At 44.4% G+C, this 27,966-nt stretch overlaps 1 protein-coding gene across 1 annotated transcript in view; it reads left to right on the top strand.

Moving 5' to 3' along the window:
- The window catches only part of DNAI1 (dynein axonemal intermediate chain 1), a gene marked incomplete at both ends in the record, with an annotated part of 150,890 nt that overhangs the window by 70,572 nt on the left and 52,352 nt on the right, over positions 1–27,966 (top strand). The window contains 3 exon segments of the mRNA XM_080362555.1: positions 19,589–19,678; positions 24,425–24,512; positions 26,360–26,439. Of these exon segments, the coding sequence (XP_080218681.1) occupies positions 19,589–19,678; positions 24,425–24,512; positions 26,360–26,439 (258 nt within the window).

Genomic DNA, 27,966 nt, shown 5'->3' with positions numbered 1-27,966 from the left:
CTGAATTTTGTATTTGCTTGTCTGTCCAAAGCTTTTCCTCTAGCAAACATCTTTAGCTCTTTTTACAAGTTAACATGTTACCCAGCCATGGGTTGTTATCATAATACGGTGTGCCAGGCACACACACACACACAGAGGCAGCTTCTCCCACTGTTGTTTAAACTTCTAGTGAAATAGCCTGACAAAATAGTAACTTCTGTGTGCAGATGTTCGTAGCCTTGCTGTGGCATGCTATGGGAGGTCAGCAGTTGTTACTGCATGCTGCAGATGCCAGAATCCCCGATGATACTGAGAAGGACAGAGTGCGCTTAAGGGCTGGTTTTAGTGGCCTCATCGCTACAGACCAGAAGCAGGTACATTCAGCAGTAGAAGCCATCTGTACGGTGTTTTCAGAGGTAGATTTACGTGTACCACTTGGCAGCAGCGTGGCTCAGAGGTGAAAAAAATCATCACAAACTCTAAGGAGGTAGCTCTGAAAATGAAAGAAACTACCTCATAAATATGGATAGATGTAGGTATGAGTAGCCTCTAGTTCCTGCTAGTTTGATTTCCAAAGGTTGACTGCTGAAAATCATTATTCTTAGTTTTCTTCTGCAATGAAGTACCAATATTTTTAGTAAACTTTACAGTTTTTGATTTGCTGCAAAAGTAGTAAGCAATTGGGAATTGCTGGAAATATCTTTACTGTAGGCATTTGTCTGTATCAGCCAAAAGGCTTAGAAAACTATTTCTCTCCGTTGGGTGGGAGGAAAAGGGACGTGGAGGACTGTTAGGTTGAGACACTGAATTCTTATTCCTCATTCGGCATTAAATAGTTCTAGTAAGTTATCCCTTCTTTCTCATATTTAGTTCAAAGATGCTCTATTCTCCCCCAGCAGCACCTCAACCAGTCTGAAGCCTGGTCTTTGTCAGACTGTCCTGTGCAGCCCTCACTGCTATAGAGTCTGCTAGCCCGTGACTTTGAAGACCAATTAGAAAAGTAGCAAAGTTCTTCTGAACAATTAGGAGCCTTTGTTCTCTGGACTGCCTGGCTCCTTCCTTTTGAAACAATACAGCCCTTTCACAATGGAAGCAAAATGAGAAGTGAGTAAAGCAGGCTGACAGCTCTTTCATTGTGCCATTTCATCTTCAGTGACTTAGTAATATCTCAGAAAGTTTGTGTAAAGTTTTTATAATTCTGTTACCTAAGAATGAGGTTGTCTGCCTGATACTGCTCCTCATATTTTTAAAGAGCATAGCAATGGCTTCTTATAGATTTGGCAATTATGTTCTGTATTTTGAGTCCTACTGCATTATAAATGGTGGAAAATTCTGGCTTGTTTTAAATTATGCATTTTTAATTATTTTCTATCAATTGGTTGAGAGCCAAAGCCAGAAATGAATAAACACCTACACGGACATGTGAATGTACACGCGTACAGTGTGATGTGGCTAATACAATCACCAAAACCCCAAGTCCTACAGGAACGCAGGACTAGAAATGGTCTGCCAGGTCAGTGAATTCAGCCTTTGGCTGCAAATACCAGCTTAAAAGGAGTCAGCTCCTGGGAAACTGTGTCAAACCTGTCATATTCTGCTAGGGGAAAGCCTACATGGCGTTAAGCTAAACCCCACTGTAATCAAAATAATGCTGCTGATAATCAGCAAAATCCTCACACTCCCATCATCTCCAGCAGCAAGCACTGCTAGAAAGCAAGTTCCTGGGCATGGTGAATGTTTGAGCCAGTGGCTCAGTCCCAGGGCTTGGCTCTGGGTGTTAATGAGGGTGGCCAAAGTGGGAAAAGTTGACTAGACTTTGGTACCCAGCGCCCACAAGACCAGTCTGCTCTGTGGAGAAGGGAAGTGCTGTTGGAAAGGGTCTCTCAGCATAGAGCTCCTCCCTTTGCCAGCCTTTCAGCTTTTTTCTTACTTTCTCTCTTATTTTTTAAAAATATGATGATTAGAGTTTATTTACAGCAGGGAAGAGTGCTTTTTTAATTTATTTATTACCTTTCACCACTGGGATATAGTAAATATTTTGGATCTGAAGTATTTGGAAGCTGGGGCAGTTCAGAGACAGGGATCAATAACTGAACCTCTCTGCTGTGTCAGTGTTTGTTTCTGCTGTTCAATCTCCCTCCTAAAACACATCTTATTCAACAGATTTGTTTCCACTCTCTGCTTCTAGCTCACTTTCACATCAAACCAAAAGAACTTTATTTCTGCTTGTTGCTGGGACTAGTACAGAGCCAATACTGCAGCCAAAGGTTGGAAATATATATTTTTGTAGTTACTTACCATCAGATTTACTGACTAAATTCCCACTGCAGAGTTTTGACCCTAGGATCTGCAAAAGGAACATTTCGTTTGGCTGTGCCTATAGCAAACCTCAGCTGTGGCAGGCTTGCCCCTGTGCACAGCATGGTTTGGAATTGCTATGGAGAGATCACTGGTTTGAAAAGCAACTTGGTTCATTGTTAGTTTACTGAAGCTGATCTGGCCTCTCCGAGGAGCTGATACCATGGAGCTTCAGATGGCATCCTCAAATAATTATTTTCTGCCTTATATTAATGCATGGGAGGAAAAAGGGCTGGCCACTGCTAGCTAATTCTTCACTAAATGCCATTCAGGTTAAATGTAATGCTCAGGGTTAGGACAAAAAGGACAAGGTGGGACAGTAATAGTCTGCAAACTGGCAAAGGAAACTAGAAGGAGTCTCAGCTTGCCAAATAGTTTCTCAGTAGGGCTTGTGGAAGTCTCATCTCAAATGTAAACCAGATAAAATGCGCCTGAGACTTGCTTGCTGGAGTCTCTCCCGTAATTGTGTGATCCCTTCTCCATCTCTTCTTTCTATGTTCAAATCTAAGTCCTTCAATAAGTCTACATTGTGGTCTTGTTTTGCTGATGGGAGTAAATGAGTTCAGTTATGGAATCACTTTAAGGTCAGCACGACCTGGTCTTTTCCACCTCACTCTGCTGGGCACAGCTCCACAAAAAATGGCCTTTCCAGGAAGCCGATTGTATTCACTGCACTTAGGAGAAGAAAAGCATTTTGTTCATCATCCACTGTCACACCAGCACATTGTTTTGTTTCTGATGACGGCCAGTCTCCTAAATCTGTCATCTGCAGTCAGACAAACAGATTTTGCAGCTTGCATTGCCTCTGAGATGTTACTGCTTCGCATAATATTTTATTCCTTTGGCTTCAGGCAAACAAAGGGTTTGATGCAAAGGAAATAAAGAAAAAGAAAAGACAGAAGGTTGCTATCAAGGTCAGAATAAATATCAGCTGTCTCAGAACAGGCTCAAGACCCTTCCTGTTGCCTTCACTGCTAAGGGTCACAAAATAGGTGTTTGCTAGGGGTAGTTCAGCGGAAAAAGCTCATTCGACTCTGCAAGGATATTGTTAGGGAATAATTCCTGAGAAAACAGAAATTTGGAGAAGAAAGGAGAGCAACAGAGGCCTGAAACCGAGGAAGCTGAACCCAAGATGGGGATGAGGACCATCAGCTGGCAAGTGGGAGAATGTAACCTGAAGGGATAATAGACCAGAAACCTGATGGTAAAGGTCATTTAGCACAAAATCTCTATGATAACACAAACCATCTGCATCTCTCATACTGGGTCAGTGCGATGTCTACCAAGGACCTTCTTCTCCATCCCCAGATTTCTCCTACTTTCCTCTTGCTACCAGCCCTGCCTTGCCTCCCTGACCCAGTGCAAGTAGGGCAATTAACCTCTGATGTCCCAAGAATAAAGAAGGCCACTGTGTCCTCACCAGAGAGGTCGCTTCAGTCACTCAGTGCACGCATAGAAACACAGAAGAGTGGGAAGAGCATCCATGGGCCAGCCGGGGTGCCTTTGGGGTCCAGATACCTCAATCTGTCAAACACTTCCTTGTTGGAGCAGTCCTTAGCTGCAGTCCTGCTCCCTGCACCGAGCTCTGTGTCCACTAACAGGCTGTTGCAGCAGCAGCTGTGCTCAGGACCAGACACAACACTCCACGCTGCAGCACCGTGAGGCATTTAGTGACCAACAAACATCTGTCATGTGTTTGCTTCCTTGTCCTCTCCTGGAGGGAAGGGTGGGCAGGAAGGGCTGCGCTTGGGAAGGTTTAGCATGTGCTTGCTCTAGAAACCGGGGTCAAGATCAGCAGCTTTCTGGTTGTTCTTAGTCACTGGGAGAGATCACTGCAGAGCCACAGCCCTGCTGGAGGAAATCTTGTCTCTCATACAGTGAGGTTCTGCTGTTTTTTGGAAAGGCTCTCCCGAGCCGTCAAAGTCCATCCGGGTACTGTGGGCTCATTTAGGCACGGTGGAGGTGGTGGAAAGTGAGAGACACTGCTGTGGCAGAAATGCTGGATAAAATCTTACACAGCATGTTTGTACCTTTTTCAAAACCTTTTGGACACTTTTGAGCGACTTCAAGGTTAGGCAAGGTAAGTGTCCAAATGCTTCTTCCTAAGTATCTTTGACAATAATGAACAAAATCCCTGATCTTTTTACTTCAATGTTTTCAGATGGTATTGGACTGTACCTTCTGGAGGTTCAGTTTCTGTAGCTGGTTATTTTTAAATTGTGCCTTGGGTATGGATTTTTGTGGGTTAGAAATTCTCTTGCAAAGCATCCCTTGCAGACCTTGTAAGTTTTGTCTGAAAAGGAGCTTCTTCTGCTTTGATGCTGCTTTTCCCTCTGTACTTCATACAGATGCTGAGCTTACTGCTCTCACTGAGTCTCCTGCTCTCATTGCTGCTTGCTAAATAGATTCTCCTGTAGTGCTGTATTGTTATTCTCCCTCCTCTTCCGCTTACTTAAGATCCAAACCATCTTATTGTGCATTTTCAGGTTGTTTATTTCTTTTCTGGTGTCTGCAAGCAAAGTATAAGCAATTTGATTTGTCCATTAGTTGTACTGGTGCTACTTTGTGGAGAAAACTTCACTTATAAAATGTAAGAGTCCCTGAAGGCCTTGAGATGTTGGAAAAAGTTAGCCTGAGTTTTAAAAGGGCAGAGAAGTTGTAATGCTATTGTTTCATTTCTTGGATCTTTGCATCCTGTTCTATTGCCATATAACAGTCAAAAAAGTTAACTAAATGTTTAACGGGAATCAGGAAACTATGTTGGATCTTAGTGGGAAAAAATGTATTTCTTTGCAGACGTGTGAAATGTGACTGCTGATTGCTGGATCTTCAAAATAGGTGTAGAAAGTATGGACTGGATGGATCTTATTGGCACTGACATAGCCTGTGAAACAACAGAGTGCCTCTCTGGAGAGGATGAAGTAGAGATAAGAGTGATAAGAGCAGAGATAGAGGCAAGCTGGGCAGGGAAGACACAAGCAAGGTCTGTCAGATATACAGGGGACGTGGGGACAGGGCTGGCCACAGTGCCCACCCTTCTATGACCCTGGTGCCGCAGTGAGCTGCCACAGCTCAGTGCGTATCCAGGACCCCCAGCACCAACAGGCGGGCTCTCCCAGTCCCTGCTGCAAGCCCACTGGGTCCTGTGATGATGGGAACCTTCACCCAGGCACATTACAGATGCTGTTTCTGATTTAGCAGCATCAGGCAGCATGGGGATTTGGATGCAAGCCTGCTTGCCATGTGTATCTGCTTTCCCTGTGCATGAAGGCGGGAACTTCGTATTTTGTCTGTAAATTGGAAATCTTGCTCGATGAGCGGTCAGAATTGAAACCAAGAGCTGTGAATTGCAGTTGGTTAAATACACCTAAGCTTAGCTGGCCTCGGGCACCTATCGCTCAGCTTCATGCTGTGTCTGACATGGGAACAGTGCCACTGATGGGACAAACAGGTGAGAGTCTAATATCTGGCTCCTCACTCCTCTGCAGTTAACATGCCAACCTAATAAGTTCAGTGGGAAGTGCTGTGAGGGAAATAGGCAAGTAGATTCCTGGTGAAGTGCTGCACAAAGCAGAGCATCCGAATCCTAGCAGGAAGAAAACAAACTGAAAGTAAGGCCAGCCTTATCCAGTGCTATTTTTAACTGAGCTCTAGATAAATCTGAGTCTCTGAAGCATGAGTGATGCTCAGGCCCCAGGCTGGGCTTTTGCCCTGCATCAGTGGCAGTCACATAGCTGTGCTCTCTGCTCAGCTTGGTTCTGAGTTCCTCCCAGTATCACCAAATGTGCTCTGTGGTAGGAGAGATTTTGCTGCTCTTTTTCTGCACCCCAAATTCACGGGTGAGGAGTGAATGCACTAATGTGGGCATCTTTGCTTCTGTCTCTTGATTTTGACCCCTTGAGTTCATTGGTGTTCAAGAGTTGATACCTTGGGCTGTGAGTCCCATGAAGATGCCATCAAGGTGGAGAGCACTTGATCTAACTGTAGAAGTGATTTTCAGAAGAGGAGTGTTTATGGGACCAAATACGACATGGTAGTTTATTTTACAGTGTGTCCTTGTTACTGATGTGCAATCTGTTAATAACTCTTTGCCCTTGACTATCAGAAAGTTTTTAAAGGCTTTGGAGGAGAAAACCCTGAGAAGGCTTGTTGTAAAGCTTGCAAATAGCCATATGCCACTAGAATGAGAGAAGGTATTTGTAAAATTTTCAGATGGGAAGTTCCTCCTGTTGCCTGTGGCAGGAGCAACCATCTTCCACCTGATAAGTCATTGCTGGTACCTATGAACAAAGCCATCAGTTCATGAGGCAGGTGACTGACAGTCGGGGGCTGCTCCAGGAGCACCCAGGCATTGCTGTGCCGTGTCTTCTGTTCCAGGGTGTTTTGAGATGCTTTTGCTTATCATAGCAGCAGACTGAAGAGGTCTTCCTCCTGGATCCTTGCTTGGCCCAACATGGTCCTGCCAAGCTGGCTGCCTTGGATGCTGCCTAACTTCTTTGTAGATGAAGTGGCTGCCTTTGTTTCAGTACCTATTTACTGTTACCAAGCCGATCAGCCACCCTGATGCTCCTAACTGGCATGTTTATTATTGGGAAAGCTATGTTACACAAAAAGGCAGTAGGTAACGTTGGGAGATATCTGAGTAAATCCCTATTTCTGCTTCAGGTAGGATGGCAGGGTGTACCTTAGGTCAGGCTTTCTCATTAAACATGTAAGAGAGATGGAGGAAGCCCAAACTGACTGGAAGACATTGGGATCTTTGAACACTTTGACATTCATCAGCTGTCTAAACCATTTCCTGTCTAATGTAAACAGGGCAGACAAGGATTTAAATATTACTGGCTCACCTTTAGGAAGAGTTAGTCCTTGCAGACATTATCTCTTTCATGGCTTCTGTTATGGGGGCAAGTTTGCTTCGTAAGCACTCTGAGCTGATCTATTCTGTCTTGATTTTACAGTAAATGTCAACAAATTTTTCTACAAAGGACAGAATAGCACTGAGAACCTTCCTTTGCTTGGCAGTTCCTTTATCTATAGATTACTGTCATAGCTGAAACATTTGCATTTAAAAGAAAACCCAGATTGTAAGATAGGAACACTTTTCAATGAATTTATTTTAAAGTTTTTATATATATATATGTAAATCAAAGTAATTTTTATTTATATCTCTTCATCAGCTTTTACTCACACTTAAAAGACTTGTCTGCTCTACAAAGCAGTCTCATTTATTGCAGTGAATGAAGCAGTCTCAGTGTGGTTGAACGTGACATGCAGTAAACTCGTGAGAGGGGAGACTGAATTTGAAATCAGACTGAACTTTCCTTTCTGGAACTGGGGAATGCTTCATGAATCATAGAAATGAGAACTGGCAGAGGTCTTGACAGTGTGCTCTTCTTCCCATCGTGCTGTCACAGATGTTGTGATATAATTCCTGAAGTGCTTTCTTCAAACTGAGACTGAGCAGTCTAGCTGTTTTCACCGGCACTGAAGGACTGGAGTCGATACTTACTATGTCTTACATGGTGCTCATCTCTTAATGTAGATGAAAAGGGTTTCTGTAGTTCCCCCACCTCCCTGACAGTATCACTTTGCTGATTCCTGCACCAGCCGCTGGTCCTTTTCTGCACTACTGCCCCTCAGCCAGAAATCCCCTAATTTCTGCTGGTTTATTTGCTTTCCTCTTCCTGTCTGTGTCCCGCTGCACTTGCCTTTATCACATTTCACCTTATTGCTTTCAGACCATGTCTCCAGTTTGTCAAGATAACTTTGAGTCCTGATCCTAACAGAATCCTCTGTCCTTAAACAGTGTCATCTGCAAATATTCTGTGAATTTTGCAATCCACTGTGCGACATACTAATGAAAATATTGAATAGAACTGGACCCTGGACAGTCCCTTGTGGGAACCATCTAGAGATGTTCTCCTGAGTGGTCAGGAAATCAGTGATTATAACTCTTGTAAATTTATTTTTCAATCACTCATCCAGTTCATAGTAATTCCATCTAGACTTTATTTTCTTAATTTCCTTCTGAAGACATCACAGGGGTATGCCAAAAGCCTGGCAAAATTAAAGGTAATTCACATCTATTCCTTCTCTCTAATCCTTTAGACCCATTACTAAGGAAGGAAATGAATTTTGTTTGACAAGATCTTTCCTTGACAGGCCCATATTCGCTGTTCTTTATCTTCTTATCATCTACATCTGTAAGGATGACTTAATACTTTGTTCCAGCTCTCGAAGTTCAGCATTAGGCTAACTGGTCCACAGTCCTTTAACCTGTCCTTCAAGACACGTTTTGTTTTGGGTTCCCTGGGGGCATTTTTGCCCTGTTCCCACCCTCGAGGACCTCTCCTGTCTTGTAGTTTTCATAGGTAATTGCTAATGATTCGGAGATTGCTTCAGCTGCTCCTTTAAGCACCCCAGGTTGAATTTCATCAGGCCTTGCAGAGTTGGATATATCTGTTCTTATCTCATCATTCTGGCCTGTATTCCTTAAAGTTAATTTTGTTAAATGTCTCGTTACTATTTATCTTTCTCTATGGCACTGAAACAAGGAAGGCCTTAATACTTTTGCCTTATCTGTGTTTCATTGTGGGATCTGCCTTCTTCTTTGTAAACAGTAAATGAGGTCTAAGAAACAGAGGCTCAGATGAACCTCTCTGGGATATCTGATTTTAGCTTCAGGCAAGCACAGGCCTCCTGGCCCAAAAAGTCACATTCCCCTCAAAAGAGTCTCAAACTTCTTCTCCATGTGGGTGTCTCAGGCAGTGGCAGGAAATTGTTAGTGTCCCCCAGCCTGTGAGGGTTGCTTTTCTACATGAAGCTTCTGGATGTACAAAGACTCTTGAGTCCGACAGTGGCAACCCAGCTCTCCCCTTACCACAGGCCTGACTCTCCTCCAGGATGGCTGTTGCTTTTTAGTTTTGGCTGGATTCATCCAACCACTGTTATTTTACCAGCACCATGTCTAGAGGTCAGGAAAGTAGATGAGGACGGGGACTGGGCTTTCACAGGGCTTCTGAGAAATCAAGGGCTAATGTCTTCTGTGGTAATGTTGACCTAAACTTTTCCTTTGCCAGGGATCTTTCATTCTTGCTAGATGTTCCACAACAGAAATGCTGTCTACTTCCCACTTGGGAATGACAAGAAGCTCTGATACAACCCAGCAATCTTTTTTGCTGAGCATGTATGCTCACATGAGGAGCACTGTATGCTGTACCTTGCCATCCTGGCTCCAAGACGGGAATGCTGGCCACCCCATAGTTCTGGTCTACCTCATGAGAGGACCAGCTGGGTCTTACCGTGGCTCCTTCCTGCCTGCCTGACCAGGTTTACCTTGGTAAGGAAGCCCAGACCCACACACACCCATGGCATAGCCAAATCTTCTCCTGCCACAGTGGTATCATCTGGCCGAGGTTCGATCAAGACCCACGAGCTCCTTCTGCCCCAAGTATAGACTTAGCCAAAGAGGCTGATTGTGCTGCCTTGACCTAAATCTTGGAGTAAGCAGCCTGTACTCAGTTATCACAGCTCTTTAAAATCTTCATCATTACCTCTGGTCAAAGTCAGTTGTCTGGATTTAGCTCGCTCTTTGCATTTATCCCAGCTAACCATGGTGAGGAATGAAACTTCACATCTGCCTTCTTCCCACCTCTGCATAGGACAACTTGACCTGTTGTCCAAGTTAGCACTGGGGACTCCAGACACTGCCCTTCTCCTCAGCTCTAAAACTTGCTCTGCCTCTCTGGCTGCATGAAGACAGACACTGGAGTTACTTTGCATGTGAATGAGCTACCCTGTGCTTTCTAGTAATGTGAGGGGGTCTCTTGTGACTCTTGCAGTAGAGCATCCTTCCTCTTTGCATGTTCTCCATTGTGCATGATAAGGAGCAAATGAAGAATAGCTGGCAATGGGCTCGATGGAAGGCATTTTGGGACTTTGTCATAGAAACACCACTTTGTCTCAGTCAAGGAGGGATAAACTATTTGCTACAGCAAAGCAGAAAGCCAGTGGACTGTCCTAGGAGACTTTACTGCAGTGGATCCCTTGGGCAAACAGCAGAGGCAAAGTTACACAGGGAGAGGAATAAACAAAAAAAAAAAGGCAATTTATCATTGACAGGAGGAGAATGTGGAAGATTTCTTATTTACTGGTAACGACTTGATGTTTCTGGATGCTTTTTTACCGAAAGTCACTGGCAGGAACCAACAAGAAACACATTAGGAGGTGACAGAGGGAAGAAATGAGAACTGCTTCTTAGCTCAAATCAGAGACTGCTGTAGGGGAGTCCAGGAGAATATTCACACCAGAGCACAGGAGAGACCAGCCTGGCGCCAGATGATATGACCTATGGAGTGACTTATCATAGATCAACACTTCAGTGTGAGCGCTCAGCATGATGCTGAGGCAGATGAAAAAACAGGATAGCAGTGAAACAGGAAAAGTATCCTCTACACCGTGTGATGGATGCAGCCAAACTGCATCCCTGAGAGCTTGTGCCCTTGCTAAATCACAGCATATGTTCAGCTCTTCTACCTTGAGAGAGCCTCAGAGCTTTGCTAGTGCTTTGCTTTGGTCCAGGTTTGTGCATAAAGACATTAGGGGAATATGGGCTTGACAGTGGGTTTTTGTCTGCGCTTTGCTGCCAGGACAGGCGATTAGAGCAATCTGAGGGCTGATTCCCTCACTGTGTTTGCATGCTTGCTCAAGGAGCAGATGTTTGCCAGTGGGAAGCCTTGAGTAAAGGTCTTCAGCTACTCTGAGTGTAAGAAGAGGTGTCTGAATCTCCCTCCATAGTCCTGTGCACCCAGGATATGGGGAAAACAGGGTGATGGGGAGAGCCCAGCAGGGCTGGGAAGCACTTTTGCTCCCGTGATGCACATCTGGGCTCCTGTAAGAGACTGTGGCCCCGTTCAGCTGTGGAGCCACATGTGTTACCTCCCTGAGCTACTGGGCTGGGCAGAATGGCAAGTTCTGAGAGGGGCCCATATAGCTGCATCTAGAGCTTGGCAGTGAATTACAAAGACCCTCTTGAAGCACAGAAACAAAGCTATGTGTCTAAAGCTGAGTATTACAGAAAAGCATGAAGACAAATTTATACAGACAAAGTGAAAGTGCAAAATGAGCTATGATTATCCTGGGTTATAAAAGAGAAGGGAAAAATATTTGGGAAGTATGTCAGAAGTCAAAGGAATGAAGAATATAGGCTCATTACTGAAGCAAGCTTTCAACTAATACCGAGTGGTATGGAGAAGGATGAAACATTTGATGTTGTATTGTTAAATCTTACAATAAGTGTCTGAGACTGGCTGCTTAGTATGATTAATGTGACAAGAGGATGAAAGCACAGGTCAGAATAGGGAAAGGGCACGCTAAGGAATATTCCGATGAGACAGGTTCTTGCTCATCAGCAAGATCAGCTTAAACATACGCTGGAGTACTTAAAGAACTGGACAGAGCAATTTCAGATCATTAGCAAGCATTTTAGAGAGTTGTTAGGCTACATCCATTCTGTATTTTAAGCAGAGGCAAGAGGTTTATGTGCAAGCCCATTTACAGCATGTTAGGGAATAGACTGCCTTAGTTTATTGAATTATTGCTATTATTATACTGCTTCTTATAGAACTTGTTTAGAAACTACTTACATAAAATTGACTTAGCATAAGTAAGTTTGCCTAGCATAACTTCTGCAAGCTGTGAACCTTTGAACTTTCTGCTTTGGTAAGTAAAAAAAAGGCATCGAAGTCTTCAAGCTAGAAGATAAGGGGAACTGCATCCCTGGAGATAAGGAACAGAACAGAGTCTAACAAAAGACAAAACAGAAGAATGTTTTGGCTTGCCAAGAACTTATTTTTCTCCAGCTGCAGATGAAAAAAAAGCAACTGAAGGTCAGGGCTTTGATTGACAGCCTGTGTGATGAAAATAAAGAGATCCAATGAAGAATGGGGAGACTTAAGACAATAATTTTGCAAGAAGCCCAGAGTGATGTGGGGGCTTCAGTTGTGGGGGTATAATTGTCCAAGATTTTTTCCACTGAGGGTCCCTCTTCAGGAGGCATCAGCTTAAGCTGCTCTATGCTGTACCTTGTGAATAAATTATTTATTTAAGAAGAATTTCTGGAATTGGTGCCTGAGTCTCTGCCACAGGAAACCATGGGAAAAGGAACTTCCCTAACACATCATCAAATCTTCTTGAGTACCTCGACTCAGAGGCAGCGGTATTGATGAGGAGAAGCATCACTCTGCTGTTGCAAATGGACTCACACATATTCACATACCTGTGGCATCAACAGACTGGAACAGTGATACATATAAAGTCTGCTCTCATCAATCCCAAAACACTTTTCTGTGATACTGTAGAGCCAATGTCTGGCAAAAGAAGTTCACAGAATCACAGAATGTCAGGGATTGGAAAGGACCTCAAAAGCTCATCCACTCCAATCCCCCTGCCGGAGCAGGAACACCCAGATGAGGTTACACAGGAAGGTGTCCATGCAGGTTTGAATGTCTCCAGAGAAGGAGACTCCACAACCCCCCTGGGCAGCCTGTTCCAATGTCTGTCACCCTCACTGAGAAGAAGTTTCTTCTCAAATTTAAGTGGAACCTCTTGTGTTCCAGTCTGAACCCATTACCCCTTGTCCTACCATTGGTTGTCACTGAGAAAAGCCTGGCTCCATCCTCGTGACACTCACCCTTCATATATCTGTAAACATTAATGAGGTCACCCCTCAGTCTCCTCCAAGCTAAAGAGCCCCAGCTCCCTCAGCCTTTCCTCATAAGGGAGGGAACAGAGTGCACTATCAGCAAGTTTGCTGATGACACCAAGCTGGGAGGAGTGGCTGACACGCCAGAGGCTGTGCTGCCATCAGAGACCTGGACAGGATGGAGAGTTGGGTGGGGAGAAATTTAATGAAATATAACAAGGGCAAGTGTCGAGTCTTACATCTGGGCAGGAACAAACCCAGGCTCCAATATAAGTTGGGGAATGACCTATTAGAGAGCAGTGTAGGGGAAAGGGACCTGGAGGTCCTGGTGGACAGCAGGATGACCATGAGCCAGCACTGTGCCCTTGTGGCCAGGAAGGCCAATGGTACCTGGGATGGATTAAAAGGGGGTGGTTAGTAGATCGAGAGAGGTTCTCCTGCCCCTCTGCTCTGCCCTGGTGAGATCACATCTGGAATATTGTGTCCAGTTCTGGGCCCTCAGTTCCAGCAGGACAGGGAACTGCTGGAGAGGGTCCAGTCCAGTGCAACAAAGTTGGTGAAGGGACGGGAGCATCTCCCTTATGAGGAAAGGCTGAGGGAGCTGGGTCTCTTTAGCTTGGAGAAGAGGAGACTGAGGGGTGACCTCATTAATGTTCACAAATCGGGTGCTTTCCTCAAAGGGACTGTCGTTGCATGCAGGAGGGACAGGGGCATGGACAGGGTACCACAGCCCAGAGACCAGTGTCTGGATAATTTCCTCAGGCTAGAGGCATCCTCAGCCAGCCACAGGGACTCGCGAAGTGGGGATGATAGCACAGCAGTGTGTCAGGCTGCAGTCTGTCCTGTATAACAGGCATGGCCATGGAAAGGGAGAAGGGCCTCAAAGGCCAAAAGAAGTGAAAAAAAAGATCTGGAGGAAAATAGTAGGATTGAACCCAGGGAATTAGTGACCAGCCAGACCAATTTCAATGATTGGAAAAACAGTGGAACAAATGGCAAAACCATTTGTAAATGTCTAGATAATAAGGTGATTCAGAGAAGCCGACATGGATTTGTCCAGAATAAATTGTCAAGCTAGTATAATTTATTTTCTTTCTTTTGTTTCAGAGAAATGGGCCTCATGAAGAAGGGAGAGGCAGTCAAGGTTATCACCTCTATCTGTCTTGACTTGACTAAAGCTTTTGATCCAGGCTCACATAGTGGCATTCTCATAAGCAAAGCAGAGAAATATGAATTAAATAAAATCACTGTGAAGAGGCTGCTCAAATGGCTCATGCAGTGTGCTCAAAGAGCAGTTATACAGAGTTTGCTGTTCAAATCTGAAGATGCTTCAAGTGAGACCCTCCAGCTGTCAGTCCTGGTCTTTTGATCAATACTTTCATTAACAACTGCAATTACAGAATAGGGAAGCCCCCTTGGGAAGACAAGGCACTTTGCAGGACATGATAATGTTGAAAATGATCTTGATAAATTGGAAGAAAGGCCCAAAATCAATGTGATGAAATTCAATAAAGGCAAGAGCAGGTACTATGTTTAGAAAGGGGAAATTAAGTGCACAGATACGAAACAGGGGATAACTGGTGAGACAGCAGGATGCCAGAAGAGGAGAGTATCATAGTTCACTGCCAAGGGTCAGCAATGCAATAGTGTTGCACAAAGATATGTGTAATTCTGACTTATTAGCAGGAATATAAGATAGAGGAGGTTGTAACTCCTGCCTGGTAGTGCCTAGGGGTGGCCCTGTACCATGTGTTCGCAGCTGGAGAGAAAGGCTGAAGGGGAAGAAGAGGAATGGTAAAAGCTTGGAGAGAAAGACCTGGAAGCAACGGCTGAAGCAGCTGGTTTTGTTTGGCTAGGAGCAGAGAGGAGCGGTGACACAGCAGGCTTTTCATGCTCATTTGAAGACTGTTATAAAATGGGGAATCAGCCATTGTTCTCTGTGTCCATCAGGGAGATGGCGAGGAGTAACTAGTTTGACTTGCGGTAAAGGAGATCTCCTGTATAAGGTCAATTAAGCACTGACGTATCTACAGGGAGGCTGTTGAGTTCCTGTTGTTGGAGGCATATGAGAACAGCCTAGATGAATTGTCACCAGTGGTAGGAGCATGTCTGATCCTGCCTCTGAGCAGAACAGGTACCCATTTTGTGTCACTCCAAACCCTGCATTGCCATGATGGATTTGCTTAGGACTGTACTGATTGCCAGGTTGGTACTGGACGGTGTTTGTCCCTGGGTTGTGTTGGCAGCGACTTTTCTCAGCAGCACAGGGAACTGTTTGCTTGCTGGAGTGATCTGAGCATGTCTTACTTGGCCGGTTCCTGTAGGGATGACCTGGAGATTTGATAATGCCTTTGTCTTTCCTCTTCACTACCTGTGTCAGTCTTTATTCTTTTTTAGTTTCAGGTATTGAATGAGCAGAACCCTCTCATTTCACATAGCAGGGCCATGGTACTCCAGTGCTGTCAAAGGGCTCCTTGGAGGGCAGTTATTGGGAAAGGAAGGAATTGCTTGGCAGTCACTGTGCATGTGTTGCATGTGGCACCCCGCAGCTGAGCTTTGGCAAGCGAGGGGCTAGTCGGAGAGATTTGTGTTTGCAATAGGTGTCACAAGAAAGGCAGATCCTGCCTGTGGCTGCTTGCAAAGCGCTCGAGTCAGCCTCACGGCCAGGGTGATTTTGACCAGTTGTATTTTGTCAGTGCGAGTGACTAACAGCCTCTGTGCCATGAAAACTGATCAAGCATTATTTCTTTTGTAGGAATGACATCAGGAACAGGGGAATTTTCAAATTAGATTGGATAAATGGTCTAATCTCCTGCTGGACAGGAGCCATTACCAGCTGCCATAGACAAAGATGATAGTATTCCCCTGCTAAGAATGAACGGACTATTGCCCTGCTAGTCTGTTGTACATAGCAGTGAATATGCAGGCTTTAATCTTTATTTTTCTATGAAAAAAATAGGGGTTTGATCAATCTCAACTTCTTTATAAATGAACAGGCTTTAAGAAATGAAAATTAAAAAGTGGTAGGCTCTTCTAACAGCAATGACTATAGCACGCTATTTTGCACTGCAAAAATAGTCAGGTTAAAGATCACACTGAAAAAATAGCAGCAGATCCTTGATTTTATTACAGGTCCAATCATGGTCAGGCACAGCAAATAACTTGCTGCTCTGTGTTTACTTGCTCCTTTCTGCTGTTTACTCACACTTTCCTTTCCCATGTGGTTCTTTAGTCTTACTGTATCATAATTGAACTTTTGCTGTAAATTGTCTCATGCAGCCAAAATCCTGTGTTGGCTGTCACACGCTTGAGGAAAGAATTAACTTCTTATCCCTGTGCACACAAGTGCCTGGCTCTCTTGTCAAATGCCCCACTCCACACAGCATGGATACTGCTAATGACAGGGGATTGTGCCACGTTCACAGACCTTTGGGAGCAGAGAAAAGGCCAGTTCTGAGCAGATGACCGATTTGATTGCAGTATCACGAAGGCTAATTGCTGTAATAAGGGTTCGTGAGATTTAGAAATCAGGAGAAAAAAGATCACAAATACTATTAAGGGGTCAGAGGTGTTGAAGGAAAATGGAAAATATTAAGTACCAATTTCTGTTTTCTGAAATTCAAGCTAATGTCACTGAGAGCTGCTGATAGTCATCTGAGGGCAGATCTTGATGCATTTGAGTGTCTGTGTTCAAGCTCTCTACAATATGTACCTAACTTAGGTACTGTTAACTGCTTTCAATGTAGGAGCAAGAGTACCCCAAGTAAATCAACCTACTTGCTTTCTGGGGCTGATGACTGCACCTGTCTGTGTAACGGAAGAAGAAAAGTAGTTGTGACACCTGAGTACCAATAGTAGAACACTTGAATAGATCTCCATCAAGGAAGGGGTATTTGGAATGAGTAAACCCTGGGGAAAATCGCTCAGGGAATGCTGAAATGAATTGTCTTGAGCAAACAAACTCATGAGTTCATGGTAGCACCAAAGTTGTTGGTCACCTCCAGAGAAGGCTTCTGCAGCATGTTGTGTTAGTGTAGACTTGAGGACTCTGGAGTTGCATCTGCACGGGGTAATTGAGGTGGACTCCAGCTGCTCAGCCTTCATCCATGCATTTTCCACTGGTGTGGTGGGCTGTCATTTGGCTCTAGCTTGGATGCAAGTTGTCTGCACTGTACTTGGCAAGAGTAGAGCTGGGAACTCAGCTGGGAACTCAGCTGTCCCTGCACAGCTCGAGCAGAACTCACTAGGACATACACTCTGATAGGGGTCAAGCTGGGACTTTTCAGTCAGAGAGGGTCTGGACCAGCTCTGATCCAAGTTTGTGCATTGTGTAAGTAACCTGGATGGTGGCTTTAGACTTCAGGATTGCTCAGACCTATGCTGAGTGCAGCACAGGAATGCGTCACCTGAATTTCTCTTCCACATGTAGCTCAGGGCATTGCTGGGTTCAGGCTGTGGGTTTCAGATACTGGAAAGCCCCTTTTTGTGCAATGTGGTTCTGTCCCAGTAGAGGATATCTGAGCCACTTGTGCTAACTGCTTCCAGGTTTAAATGGCAAAACCTTTGCACAGGGTTTTCATAGGAGATATTGTCTTGAGAAATAGCTTCCCTTATCTCAAGCAAAATCAGTTGGGAAGTGTGACTGTTTTTCCCAAGTATTTGGGAAAACAGACTGAAGAGGAAGAACATGAGTTAGAGGAGAGCTGTGTTTAACATACAAATAAAAGCATCTCATTGTCAGAGAATTTTAGGGTGGCATTTTAAAAAACTCTGATTTAAAACATGACCCTTTTTCTGTGCCCAGTACGAGATTAGTTTGGCATGTGTTTGTAACCTGTTCCCTTGAACTCTTCGTTTCTCTTTTTGAATTAAAACTCCTCACTACATCAGCCCCTTCATCTGGAGCAGCTGCTGGTGACCATCATTGTCAGCAGCAGCTCATGATCCCAGGGAGATGTTCCGGGAATAGATACGCTCAGCACATTTCGTGCATGATATCCAGCCTTGGAAATCACTGTTCTCCACATGAGTCGTTTAGCCTGTCGTTTTATTGTTAGCCATTTTATTCTGGGCCATATTGAATTACGCCATTCCTTTAATACCAGCTAGCAGAAGTGGTTCTACTTAGAGACTTACACTTTCTCCTGTGCAAGGATGTTCAAAGGTATATACCACTTGAAACTTTTCAGTTGCATCTTGTGGGCATGAAACTGGCATTTTGATGTATTCTTAAGGGGATTCCTTTTATGTTTTATTTTTTCTTCCTCAGAATAGTGTGTTCTAGGTGGGAAACCTGTTCACCAGAAGATTAATTACTCTTTGATGAGTCTCTTGCTGAATTTTCATGCTGCACAGAACTTCACAGTATAAAAAATCTTACAAAGCAGAATTAACACAGTTTTTTCTCAAGGAACTATCATCAGAATACCCAATCTGTGTAATTAAAGTATTGAGAATGCTGGTTGTTTTCTGGAATAGGTACCAGATAAATAGCTGGTCACAGATATAGCATTTGGAATGCTCTAGGATAATCATGCCCATTTGTCATGTGTACAGGGTGATGTTTAGGGAAATGTATGTGCTGCACTTCTTGGACAAGAACAGATATACCTTTGAAAACCTCAGCAGAACCTGCTGAAGTGCTTGTCCCCATCCTGAACTGAGAGATGCCCACAGGAGTGTGTGCTGACAGGCCCAGTGACAAGTCATCCTTTTCCCTTCAGTCTGATTGAATTCCCAGATCTGAAAATCGAGCATTCTTAATGCTTTTGGTCTAACTAAAATGTCTCTTCTAAACTGTAAGCCATTTATCTGAGTTCTAATCTCTCCTGCTGAGCTGTCACAGTCAAAAGGCAAATCTCCTTACCAGGCAGACAGATACTCTGGAGGTGTAGGGAGGATTTCAATTTTAATGGAGACGTTTTCATCTCCTTGAAACAGAAGTGCCCCGAGGACCCATGTCACACGTTGCCTGCAAGGGCTCTTCTGCACCCCACATAGGCACAGAAAACTATTAATAATTTGAGGTTGTCTATCTGAAGGGTGGCTGTATGGCATGGTACGTGGAGTAATTATCCAAATGGGAAAGGGCTAGTTTGTGCAGGGTCAGCGATGTACTTAGTGTCTTTGGGACCTTTCTGTAGCACTGCAGGTGTTGTTTGGAGATGTCTTAGAGTTCTCTGGAATGGTGGTGTGCTGTAGTCCAGAGCGCTGTGTAGCTCAGACACCTCGCAAGGCCCATCCTTGATGGCAATGCCCCTGTCACTGGTGGGGGACATGGCCATGGGTGGGTGCAGAGTCCCCATGCGTGGCGCTTTGACTCCTCTCTGGAGCACCCCTGCAGGAAAGTAAATGATGGAAGTGCTGGGGGAACTTCCGAAACTGCCCGTGGAAGTGTGTTCGTATATCCTGTGCACCAGCATCAGGCCTCTGGGGTGGAAAACAGCTGCTCTTTAGGAAGGATTTCAGAAGAACCTGCTGAGTGCATAAGACTCTGTCCTGCTAATGCTGAGTGCCCTGTGCTGACTGGGACTGTCTTCTTGTTTTAAGGTCAAATGGCAGAAGGATGACATGGACAACAATTTGAACTTCTTCTCCGTCTCCTCGGATGGGCGGATTGTTTCATGGACTTTAGTTAAGGTAAACAGTGAGTGGCAATTTCTTTTCCCAGTCAAATTATAACCAATTGCCTCCAAAATTCATCATGCATTGGTTTTATTTTTATTTATAATGAGCCAGGTTTGAAAAGAAGTGGTAGCAAAACATTACAGGTGCAGTCACAGCTGGGACTGGGGCTCCATGTTAATCTCTGAAATGAGCAGAACCAGCCTACTCAGTTAGCTCAGGACCTTCATCCTGACTGCACCTGTAGCACCCCATGGAGATATGAGAGAGAATTTTCCTGCTTTGCAGCTGCAGGAATTCAAGACTGGTCCTTACTCTGAAACTTTCCTTGTCACAGGAGAGTTACCCAAAGCCAGAGCAGAATTATCTGCTTTCTTTGCCAGCTTCAAGACTCTCACTCCCAGAATGGTCTCCTACAAACTGCAATTCAAAATGGGAGAGGGAAGGTGCAGATTTATCCTTTTGTGGCCAAGGTAGCACAGAGTAAGCTCACATTTTCACTGAGATGGCAACATGCAATCAGACAAGCAAAGGGTTTCCCCTGCCATGACATGGCCACCTCACACACAACATGTTTGCGTGCCTGGCCTTGGATCACTTTTTCTTTTGGAGTATGTGCATTGATAGAAACTTCACATTGAGTGTCTCTAAATGACCCTTAGATTTATTCCACTGAATCTCAATATGTGTATTTTCTGTTGGCTGTTTGATTTTACATTTTGAAGATTTCAAAATCTTTTACTTAAAAAATAATTTAATTGCCTTAAATATGAGTTTGAAATAGCTGTCCTGTTATTCCCCAGCAAGCAAATAAACTTCTTGACATCCTAGGGTGCTCATTTTTTCAACCTGTTATACCAAAATACTCAAGGCTTTTCCATTCTGAAAATTTTACGTCTTGCTGCTGTGGGCAGGGATTCATGTCTAACATTATATGTAAATCTTAGTCTCATATTCTCTTCAGGAGTGGGACCTTCTTCTCATAAACGTGGTAGACACATGCAGATGGCATTGGTTATTAAGTTCTTTTTTCTAAACTCTTCCAGGTTGCAGCTTTAGATACAAAAATCCCTCCTGCAAGTATGTCCTAAGTCCTTCTCCTAGAAGACCTCTCAGAGCTCCGCAGACAGGGACAGGCTAACATTGTCACAGCACTCAGCTCCTGTTTTATCTGCCATATAGAAATGCCCAAAAGATTTATGTCCAAGTGGGTAATACACACCTACAGCTACACACGTCCAGTTAAGGTGACCTGACAGGTTACACCTATTAGCCAAGCCCCAGTAACTGGGTGTGCTCAGCCAACTCTGATCAGGAGGCAAGAAACACTAGGTTAAGCCTCTTATTTCCAAGAAATGCCACAATTGGCGCAACCTAAGAATCTGGAGATGGACTCTGATGGCAAGTCACCAGATAGAGGGTCTTTTGCAACATTTCTGTGATTCATCTCGTGCTTAACTGTGTTCTTGGGGACATGACTTAGTGACAGTGTTAGGTTAACAGTTGTACTCGATGATCTTGAGGGTCTCTTCCAACCAAAATGATTCTATGATTCTATGTTCCTGTGGTATAGGTTGGGTTTTTTCTATCCCATGAGAAGGTAGGATTATGTACTTAAACATTCTTGGTGTGATTTCGAAGACCCGCATCTGCTTAGCACAATGTCATTTTTATTTATTCCTTGCACTCCTATAAACTTGGCCACAATCATGTGAAAAGCACTGTTTTAAGATTTTTTTGAGGGGAAGTTACCTCTGAAATTTCCACAACTGTTATGTACTCAACAGGCAGGGGTGGAAAAAGTTCTAGGTGCTGTCTGGTTTCTTTTTTCAGACAGAAATTTGACAGAGAAAGCAAGACACAGAATGAAAAAAGGCATTTTGTTACGATTTGTGGTTTTGTACCCAGCAAGGAAAAATTGACAATCTGCTAGAATTCCACTTTTACAAAAGAGCTGTCTCTGGGTTTTATTTAGAATAAAATTGAAGAGACTCCAGAGGTCTTCTATTCTTCAAATCCATAGTGCAAATAGGGAATAAATGAAAAAGAGCTTTGTTAATCTTTTTGACAGGACTATCCAGAAGTAAAGCTTCCTCAAACACTGATAGCTGTTTGACACTTCCAAAGCTGAGAGCAAAAAGTGAATAAATTCATTCTTACTTCCATCTGGATATTTGACAAGTCACATTCAAAATTTGGATAGAAGAGTTGTCAAATGTCAGCTAGGGACAATTAATCTGTCCTGGTCATAGCAGTTGTCTCTGTTAACAATGGACACAATCTCTTTGTACAAACTTCACGAGACAGCAGGTGAGCTGTGTGTGCTTAGGCTGTCATACCAGCTTGGTTTTGGGTCATCATGAAGGTATAAAACGGTGAGGGAGGATGCAGGACTTCTGCAGCTGGATGAGTCTACTCTTCCACCTTGGGTTCACATGTTGCCTATCAAAAGGGGTGCTCTCAGAGCCACATCGAGGAATCAAGTGGGATACAAGCCTGGCACTGCTTCTCATGCTGATCCTCAGCAATTGCAGGCTTGATTAGTAACTGTAGCTCACCCTTCCTATGTGACCTAGAGCTAAATTGCTGAGCAGCTCTGGTCCTCCTTCATCACTTGGGGCTAATAACAACCAACGGGAAACAGGCAGCTGCAAGGCCTAATTCACTAATGCTTATGAAGTGTCTAACAATTGTTAGGCAGAAGCAACATATTATTGCTCAGTATTCCTGGAAGGCCAAGCTGTCAACAATCAGTTTACCCAGAGGAATATGCGAGTGACTCTGGTGACAAACAACCCCAGGAACTGATGCATTTTCCAGACTGTGAAGTGGGGTACAAAATGAAAGTGGCACAGCTGGTAAGTCTGCACCAGTAAGACCCTTTGTGAAGGCAAGAGGGCTGCAGGAATTGTCTGCAGGGGCCTCGACCAGGTGGAGGTGCCAGGAGATGTCTTCAGAGAAAGGCTGCAGAAAGGTGTGTGCTTAGAGAAGAGGTCTCATACAGTTTGCCTTTCTGCCAGAACAGAGAGTAAGTGTGAACATCTCTAGTCCTGCTCAGATGATGCATCTGACCTCTGTTAGACACATTGGGTATATTAACATAACCAGCTGCGGGCACCTCCAAAGCTGCTCTTCAGACCAGACTCATGTGGCCACCAGCCATGCCTTGGACGTGGCAGATGCTCTCTGGAAAGCAGGCAAACCGGGAAGCTTGAGCAGAGGCAAGAGGCTGCTCAGCTTGTCCTGCCTGCACTCCCAGCAGCCCACCAGCACTCTCATTTGGATGAGCAGCAAGTGGCATGTGGAATATGTTCCTTTCCTGGATGCTCTGGACGCTGTTCTTTCCAATTCTTGCACACATACAGCAGCCTATATGACCTCTTCATTAGGATTTTACCTACTGAATCTGACTTGGTGTAACCCACATGCTGCAAGAAGAGTCACTAAAAGAAGGTAGGACTCTGCAGGCTGCAGGAGTCTGCCTTGCTTCTTACTGCTCTCTCCGAGAACAGTTACTCCCATCAATAGGCCAGGGCACGTGGGTATGTGGCAATGCAAGTTAGTGAGAAAGAAGTATGTTATTTAATGGCTTTTGACCTTTCTTGAACCTTCTGTAAATTTGTCCTGCCCCAAATACAATAAATATCTTACAGAATTCAGTCCTCTCTGAATTGCAGTGCTGAACAGATGCTCACAAGGACTTCTCCCACGTACCCTAACATGCAGTTCCTGGGACTGACTTTGCCAGTCAAAATCTCTTTTTCCACCTGAGTCCTGCCCTGGGCTTAGAGAAGCTCCAACTAAAGCTCGATTCACTGAGCTAGGATGTTATGTTTTGTTCTCATGGTGCTCCAGTGGGAAATCTGCAGATTCATGAAAACATCCAGTCCTCAGCCCACACTGCTCACTAATTTAATCTTTAGTTCTTTGTTCTTTTTATCAGCCCCAGGGTATTCTTATATTCACAGCCAACTCCATTCTGCTGTCGTATTTTAATTCCCAAAGCTAGTCTAAGAATGGAACTTCACCCTCTCTTCTTTTCCTCATACTCACCCACATTGTGTCTATTTTCTTCTGTCTTCTTTCCCTCACCTCAACTGTAAGCTCTTTGGGACACAGCCTTTTGGCCCTATGTTCAAACAGCACCTCACACATCAGTGTTGTGGCCTGCAATGAGAGCTCTTTAGAGCTCTGCTGATAACAGCAACACTGGGCACTTTCCCTTTGGGATAGCTGCGTGCTAGTTGTTGTCATTACTTGAATCTCAGAGCCCATGAGGTGCTGAGTATTGGGAACTGAGGCTGCTCTGGGGATAACAGGAAGATAGTCTAACAAGAAGCAAAGACTGGCAAGGTGGTAGGTTACTGTCCCTTAGCGTGGGTTTTAGTTAGCTCCATGATAATACACAATTCCCATTTTAAACCACGCAGAGTGATTTCACTTAGCACAATAATTTAAGCTGACAGTGTCTGCTTCCACTCAAAAATGTTGACCCCAAAACCCAGAGCTTTCCAGGTCAGCTGCATGTCCCTGAGTGCTGTACCAGTGGCTCTCAGTACCAGTGCACCAAAGCATTGGTTTCCTGGAGGTTTTATGTAAAACAGCATATTAGCATGTTGCCAACTGCAAGCATGAAACATTAAGAAACTTTTGGACAGCTTTTTAAAATTCCTCCATAAAATTTGCCATTTCAAAGTACTGAATGTCTCTGTATTGTTGCTGTAAAGCCTGTTATTCATATGGAATCTCCTCTGCCTGCAGAATGAGCTGGTTCATACAGATATCATCAAGCTGTCAGTGGAGGGAACGGCGATGCAGGGGCCAGAGGGGCTGCAGCTGCAAACGCTTGGTAGGAGCCCAAGTCCTTGCCATGCTGATTAATTACTGACATAAAGCCTCTAATCAGTCATTCTGGGGAACTAAATTGGTGGTGGGGCGTTGAGATGGAAAGGAGCTAAAGAAAGGTTACATGTCCTTGCTTTCATCATGTAGTAGGGCAAAATCTGTCTGGAGCAAGGGCCACTAATTATGTCAAGGTTTGCTGGTTACATCTTGTGTTTACTTGCAGACAAAGGTGAACATTAATTCAAAAAACGTCTGATTTACCGGGATATCCCAACACGGACAAGGCACAGGCATTACCTGTATTTGTCAAAACTAAGTCAGGTTTGTTCTTTCTGCCAGACACTGATCTGGACTGTCCAAATCAAGATTAAAAGCAACCTTTGCCCTCTCCCGGGTGCAGAGTTTATCCAGCCAGTGATGGGATGTGCCTCATCCCTCTAAAAACACAACATCTATTCTGAGATGCTGTGTTAGGCTCCCTCTGTACAAGGTGGAGAGAGTGCAGTCATTCTAGGCCAAATCCCCTCAGCCTGACCATCCTGTTTTTGAGACAGGATGGGATGAGTCAGCTCTGGAGGTCCTGGACTACACACAGAGCCTTGAGGAATCCCCTAATCATCCTACTGCACCTGCTTTTGTCTGTGAAGCTTTGGCATGGGTTTGGAGAAAGCACTTGCTCTGCATTTAAGAATCGCTGTGTTTCTAGGCTAATAACTGCTGAACAATTTGTTGGTGAGGTTTGCATTGCCACTGAGGTTGCAAGAGACCAGCTACCGCAGTATACGGCAGAACTCTCAGAGGCTTTGGGATTATTTGTTAGTGTTGCTGGGAAATGGATTTTCAAAGACTTGTCTTGAATATTTAATAATCTATTTAAATGTTAAAAATGCAGACAGTATTGCAGGGTTGAAACGACCTTAACAATTCCTTTGAGGGCTACATTTTGTTAACGTTTAAGACATAACGTTTAAGACAGCAGCCTTTGCAGAAATTTCTCTGTAACTATGTGCTTCTGAGCCTTGTCTGCTTGTTCCTGTTTCTCCTCTGATGATTGCTGTGGGTGTCCCTGCTGGTCAACAGCTCCAGGTTGCTCTGACACTCAGCAGACATCCCTTCTTTTGCTCGAGGATCCTGCTGAACTTCTCTTTTGCCACCATGTGAGTTGGCTTTCTTGGATGATGTTGCATCTGCCTCAGGAGCAGAAGCCAAGAAATGTCAAAGGGTTGCATCCCCTTGTGGTTGACACCCATTTTAAACATGGGTCACAATATTGCACAGTTCAGAGCTTTTGAAGTCAAGAGGATCCTCTATGCCTGGCAGAAGATGTTTTTTTTTCCCAAATCACATCCTTTTCTATTGGCTTTACTGAAGTGAGCCTGCTAAATGGCTTCTGAGCTAAAGATAGAAAGGGCACGGGGAATTATGATGTGGTGTTTCCTCTCTGGGCCCTTTTATGTGTGAGAAACTGTATTTTTGTGAGTACCAAATAAACAGAAAAAATCTGTTCTTCCCCAACAGGAGGTAGGCCTGGTCCTCACAACTCTGACATTTGCACCAGGCATTTTAAATTCTTACTGAAGTGAATCCTGTGCCAATCTGTTCTTCCAGTTCCCTTCTAGTTCTTCTAATTCCCTTTTCCCCACCTCTTTGTTGGCTTTTCAAATTACAGGTCTTGGGGATAGGCACAGATTGGAAAGTGTTTGCAGAAGGGGTGGCTCTGATTTTGGGGGGAGCTTCTGTCTAATAAATCACTTTTGAAAATGCTGGCAGTGTGTATGTACCATAGGCAGGGAGCGTGTGATGGCCAGACAAACCTATTTTCTGTCTGATAGACCTTTCTTCTGCTAACAGGCTGCGGGACATCGTTTGATTTTCACAAAAAGATAGACTATTTGTTTCTCGTTGGTACTGAAGAGGGAAAGATCTATAAGGTAAGAATGGTTTCTTTGTCCCTTGTTTTATATTCCCTGACCTGTGCTTGTCTTTCAGGTTCGTCATCTTAACTGTTTGCTCAGACAGCAACAAAGCACAACTTCAGAGCCTGGTCCTGCCCTTGGATCCCTGTGGTGAGCCTGAGACCAGCACAGAGCCACAGAGGGTTGTGGGGAGCTCTCTGCACAGACCCAATTAAGACCTTATTTTGCAGAAACGTTTTTCATGCAAACTGTGTCCCAGAATGCTTTGCAGATTGCAGCTGTGCAAGTGAGGCACTAACTTTGATCAGAGCAGATGTTAAAAGGCATTGATCCTCTGTCCTTATGGGTATGGGGAAATGGCAGGAAAAATGTCATCTCTTTTCGTTTTCAGACCTGTTATCCTGTAAGCAGTGATGCTAATGAAGTCTCATTTCCTATGGATTGGTGTCCCGCAGCCCTTCCCTTCCACAATTAGATCCTAGATCCTTTCTACAGTCCCACTTTCTCCTTGCCCTCCTATCTCCAGTTCTTCACTAACTACCCTAATCCTTCCTCCCTCTGATCACCCTCAAACTGTCCCCCAGCTCAGTGATCCCACCTCCATGCTATAACACTTGATTCCTTCAGACAGTGCTGACCATCTCCCCTCCAGTGTCCTCCTGCAGCCCGACATTGTGGTCAGCCAGCCTTGCCTCTGTGGGGAGGGCAGCAGCCAAATTTTGCTTGCCCTTCCTGGGGTGGGGGCACTGCCCAGATGTTTGCACTGTACAACCGTCCCTTTTTATAGAATGTGTAAGACTGTAATATTGCCAAGCCTTGCATGCAGTCAGATTTGGCTGAAATTGCTAGTGAGGTCAAAAGTTGTTTGGGAGGAGAGACAAGCAGACAGCAGGACATAGATGTTGTGTTTTCCTAAGAAATAAAGCTAAAAGTAGGAAGTGTTTAGCTCTGCTTTATTTAGCCTTGAAAATAAAGCCACTAGCTGCTTACTCACGTAACTTTTGTTTGCACAGCATTCATCTGAGTTGGCTTTGGGGTTCTGTTAATATTGGAGCCACAGCTCTTCAGTGTGGGCTGAGGACCATCAGTAGCAGGCAGACATGCAGATCAGATTTAGCCAGCCATCCCTAGAGGATGCTGTAAGCTCCTTCCCCGTGTCCTGCACAAAACAGAGAAGAAGAACCCAAAGGAAAACATATTCTGAAATTAATATCAATCATTTAGGCAAGACAGACTCAACAAATATGCATCCCTTCCAGAGGGATGATGCTTATTGAAATGTCTCCTTCTGCCAGGCAGTATTTAGGGGCGTAATACTAGGTAGCTCTCACTTGTATTGGAAAAGATATGCAGAAGGGAGGTGAGAGACCTGAGTGGGCTGGGCTGATGGGTGATGGGTAGTGAGGTAGGTACAATGGCTTTTTGTTGATGTTTTCAGGATCCAAAGCATCTCTTTGGTCATGGACAGATGTTCTTAATTGGCTGGTCACCCGAGGGAGTTGGTATCCTGGGTAGTGTACTCCAAATTGTTTGGGTACTGCT

The sequence above is a fragment of the Nesoenas mayeri genome (assembly GCF_963082525.1).
Source record: "Nesoenas mayeri genome assembly, chromosome: Z".
NCBI lineage: Eukaryota > Metazoa > Chordata > Aves > Columbiformes > Columbidae > Nesoenas > Nesoenas mayeri.
The sequence above is the reverse complement of the archived record's forward strand: the minus strand, read 5'-3'. Positions and strand labels throughout refer to the sequence as shown.